At 31.4% G+C, this 5000-nt stretch overlaps 1 protein-coding gene across 1 annotated transcript in view; it reads left to right on the forward strand.

Annotated features, from left to right (window-relative positions):
• The window catches only part of LOC137629580 (hemolymph clottable protein-like), a 69559-nt gene that overhangs the window by 53869 nt on the left and 10690 nt on the right, over positions 1 to 5000 (forward strand). The window contains exons 26-29 of the mRNA XM_068361022.1: positions 985 to 1052; positions 2055 to 2142; positions 3112 to 3281; positions 4401 to 4550. Coding sequence (XP_068217123.1) covers positions 985 to 1052; positions 2055 to 2142; positions 3112 to 3281; positions 4401 to 4550 — 476 coding nt within the window. The remainder of the gene's footprint in view (positions 1 to 984; positions 1053 to 2054; positions 2143 to 3111; positions 3282 to 4400; positions 4551 to 5000) is intronic.

Below are 5000 nucleotides of genomic sequence, written 5' to 3' on the forward strand. Positions count from 1 at the left end.
AAGCAATATAGACTTCATATATATACTCACAAACACCATTTACACATACACACACACATATATATATATATATATATATATATATATATATATATATATTATATACAGTATATATATATATATATATATATATATATACATATATATTATATATGTGTATGTGTGTGTGTCCGTGTGTATGAAGGCTTATTTGCATGGTTCTTCGACTTGAAAACCAAGCAAAATCAGTCCAAATACCTATGTACTTAGGCTATATCTATCTTCATCAAAAGCTACTAAAAAACGTAGCTCAAAATAAAACAGGCAGAATTTCTCGTTTTTCACCATAGGTCAGTACACTGCATTATGTTAAAAAAACACTCCACAAGGACTGTCACTAGAAATTTATTGTTTATCACTGTTGGAGTTGCAGAAATCAATAAAAGGGGTAATTTGGCTTTTAGAATTATCTTATTTTGTTGACGCCTTGCTTTGATGCTCGTGTATAACCCATGTTCTTTACCGTAATTGAGAGAATAATATGAACGTATATTACTACCTGTTGACTAATATTGAAGATGGGAATTGTATTGACTAGCCAGAAGCGTAATTATATTATTGCTAAGTATACAAAAGAACATCGAAATATAAACATTAGATACTTGAATAATTGCACTTTAAGGAACCTGTAGAAAACATACCATTGGGTCAGGTAATATATTTCCATAATCCACATAGACTTTATGCTTAATCTTATGTATTAGATAGATAATATGAAGACTTTTTAGACCTAGTTTATCCCTCCCTAAGTAATGCTCTGTGTATAACTTGTATATCTACAATATTTTCTTTGTGAATAACCCTGAAATCATCTAAACGAACCCAGCGTAGTCTGCTTCATCCTGTTGTACCATCCCACAAAATCCAGATTCAAGTTAATGGTCTCATTCATCTATTATTATGGAAACATATGTGTATTTTTTTCTAAGTATATTTTCCTATCAGGGAAGAATCGCCCTGAACCGGCAGATAGTGCGCCCTTCTTCTACCCAGTTCCGGATTACTCTACTGAGGTAGGATTTCTAGGACTTGCTTGAATCCTTATGGTATTGCATGTTCTTTTATTTGTTTTTTTTTTATTCATTTGAGTATGTTTGATTGAATATGTAAACATATGATATGCACTATACATTAATAATATTGATGTATTTTTCATAGATACATTTTAAACACATGAATACCTGCCACACACTGAAAGATTCCCAAACCTCCGATTTTCTTATATAACTAGAGTAAAAATCTTGTGTTTTTCAGTGTTTAGAGAATATACACGAGTTTTCATAATTACGTAACACCAAGTACAGGAAAGCTTTCACAGTTGTGTAACGCCAAATAGAAAAAGACAAAAAGCCTGACAGCTTTACTCAAGAGATTGAAAATTCACTTGTATAACAGTGTCACCATTACTGTGATCTCCCCGGTTGTGAAACCGGGTATTCATTGCTGTATTTGGTCTTATGTAACTCAGTGTTTTTGTCTTTTCATTCAAGTTGCATTCATAACTGTAAAGGAATTTTGTATTTTCTATCAAGACAACTTCTGTATTTGTTATTACAGTTTACAATTGTGAATAAATGCACTTAAATATTGTTTTACATAATTTCAGGAATTATCCCATGACTATTAAAATTTTCAAATATCAGACCCTTGAACGGTGAAACTTTTAACTTTTAACTGTGTGTCTATATATATATATATATATATATATATATATATATATATATATATATATATATATATATATTTATTTATTTATTTATTTGTGTGTATGTATATATGTAATTGTGTGTATATATATATATATATATATATATATATATATATATATATATGTATATATATATGTATATATATGTATATGTGTGTGTATATATATGTGTGTGTGTGAATTTTTTGCTAAACTTTGATAAAAGTATTGTGTTACTTTAGTGGATACATGATAATTAACCTTGGATAAAAATTGAACTTTAAAAAGTGAATATAACTGCTATCTTTATTTGACCTTTTCCAAATAGAAACCTGAAGATGCCCCCAAAGAAGGTGTGGAAAAAGAAGCCAAGGCTACCTTGGACCTCATCAAACAGTTGCAAGAAGAAGAAACAGGTAAGTGGACATATTACACTTACTTATCTACTGTTATAAGTATTATTCTATGATCTTTCCATAATTTCCTGATCTTTCCAGAATGTTTTTTCTTTTTACTAACGTTTCAGCTAATTTTCTGACCAACTTTTCCTTGTCCCATCCCATAACATAGCTAAAACGCTTTAAGCTGTAACAACCGTGTGTCACAGGATCGTACATAGTTCATTTTGTGTATATATTATGCTTGTATCTTCGCTCTTCCCTCGCACTAGAAAGAACCAGAATAAACATGTCTGTTTTTCTCATCTGTAACAGTGTCTGTTTTTTAACATGAAATTTCTTGTTGCTTTGAGCTTTTGTATATAAAGGAAAGTGTTCTATAATAAACTCACTCAGTTGCTTTCATACTGTCTTTGAGTCACAACCTTCTCTCGGCCCGTCACAAAGCTTTGGGATTTCAGTCTGTTTTTATGTATATGGATACATATCTTTACAACGTTCTCATTTGTAATTTAATTCTTACATTCTATCTTCACACCTTTTCAAAATATCCATGGGCTACAGCATATTCTCCCCTTTATATTAAAGAGCCAAGTGTCTGGCTAGATTTATAAATATGTATATTTCTTTCCAGTGACACTCAGTGGCATTGCCAGATGTATAAATACTCGGTCTCTCCCCGTCACTCGGTAGGGGTAAAGGGAGTGCAGTAGTCATTCCCTGGTGAGGGGGGTGGGGGTTGCGTGTGTGTGCTTATCTATCTATCTATCTATTGACAGGGTGCGTTCATTAGTGAAGGTATAATGCACCAATTATAAAACTTTATCTACCAAATGGAAAATTTTATTCACCAGTGGTCTTGCTATCTATATTCATTATTGTACATGCTACTGCATCTCTCTCTCTCTCTCTCTCTCTCTCTCTCTCTCTCTCTCTCTCTCTCTCTCTCTCTCTCTCTTTATAAATTCTTTTTTTTTCTACTTTTAGGTGACATCAAGACAATTGGCATAAACATTGGAACATCTGGATCTGTTGATCTTACCCACAGACTTTTAGCAATGCTCATCGAAAATGATTCCTTAGAAAGGCGAGATACCAGACTGAAATTGTTCTTGTATTCAGCGGTGCCCATGGGACTCACGAGTCATACTTTGATGGTAAGTAAAGAAGGTTATGAAAAAAAAAATTCCAAATAACTTGAAGCTCATGAAAAAGACTTGAAACATTTGCTGGTCATTTTTTCTAAGTCCTTTGACCTTGTGGTTGCGATGTGTTTGAAACACCAAGGACCAATTGAGGTGCATTTGTTGTTTGATCAAATCTTTCAAAAAACAATTCAAGTTGAATTGTTTTTGAGTCTCATTGCAAAATCATTCTAACAGCTTATTAATATTAACTAATCTATTAGTTATTCTCCCACACTAGGCTATTACTGGTAACCCAGGAACAGCTGATAGTTACTAGAGCAAAACGTGAATACTGACTGCAACACCCTCACATTTATTAGTTTCGTTAGTACCACAACATTATCTTCTGAAATATAAATCAGGACATTGATTTTTCTCCAACTAGACATAGGCTACACAACTCAAAAGTTTTAATTTAAAAGTTTAGATTAGTAAATGGGGCACTAACTGCATTTCACACTCACTATAGATGAGTAGATCAGGGATGATGGTGCCAGAGCTTGAGTAATCAATACCAGAAAGATTGGTGCTGTCCTGACAATTATCAGTTCCATGCCTGGTAGGTATGAATACATTAGGGATACCAGTTTCAGAGTTTGAAAACCCATTAAACGGAATACCAACCTTGCAATCACTGAACAGCTATATCAGTAGCCAAGTTTTGGAGATTATCTCATATTCATGGCAGTACAAACAATATATCTGTAGGTACAGAATGCCAGCCATAGAGGTTTGTAAATCAGTAACAGAAATTCCATTCTTGAGGACAGAATTTGTGGCATTCTCTACTTTCAAGTATTACATATTTGTAGATCAGGGATACAAGTCTCAGAGGCTGAATCATTATTAACAGGAAGACCAAACAGAAGATTACAAAATTCTAAGATTATTCCTCTGCTTTGGCCATATATAGAATGATTATAGCACTCCCATAGTAAGGAAGATCAGCCTTTGAAAGATATAAATCCAGAGAATCCCCAGAATTACAGAAATCTGAACATTATTACATGTTATAAAGGGATTAATGTCAACTTCGACAAGAATGCCATTATCATGGCAGCAGAACTCTTAATGATTCATTTCTTACAGACTTGCTTTGAAGCTGGCTTTCAGAGACCAGACTTCCTACCGTTGACCTCAGTAGAAGAAATACTGAACAAGAACTTAAATTCTCATCTCTCGGGAAAATTTTGGTCTGGTAGATCATGTGAAGCAGAAAATATAATATTTGATATAAAGGTAAGAAAAAATGTGAGGCTATCCTCGTAATTCCTTGCGCGCGCACACACACACACACACACACATATATATATATATATATATATATATATATATATATATACATGTACTTATATATATATATATATATATAAATATGTATATATATGTATATATTTATGTATATATATGTATATATTTATGTATATATATGTATATATATATATAAATATATATATATATATATATATATATATATATATATATATATATATATATATACGCACCCATATATAGACATACATACATATATATATATAAATACATACATACATATATATATATATACGTATATATACATTATGTATATACGTATATTTATACATATACATATGTATGTATTATTTATAATATATGTATAGTATGTATATATCTATATATACTGTATATATACATATATTTATATATACG

The sequence above is a fragment of the Palaemon carinicauda genome, chromosome 37 (assembly GCF_036898095.1).
Source record: "Palaemon carinicauda isolate YSFRI2023 chromosome 37, ASM3689809v2, whole genome shotgun sequence".
Classification (NCBI taxonomy): domain Eukaryota; kingdom Metazoa; phylum Arthropoda; class Malacostraca; order Decapoda; family Palaemonidae; genus Palaemon; species Palaemon carinicauda.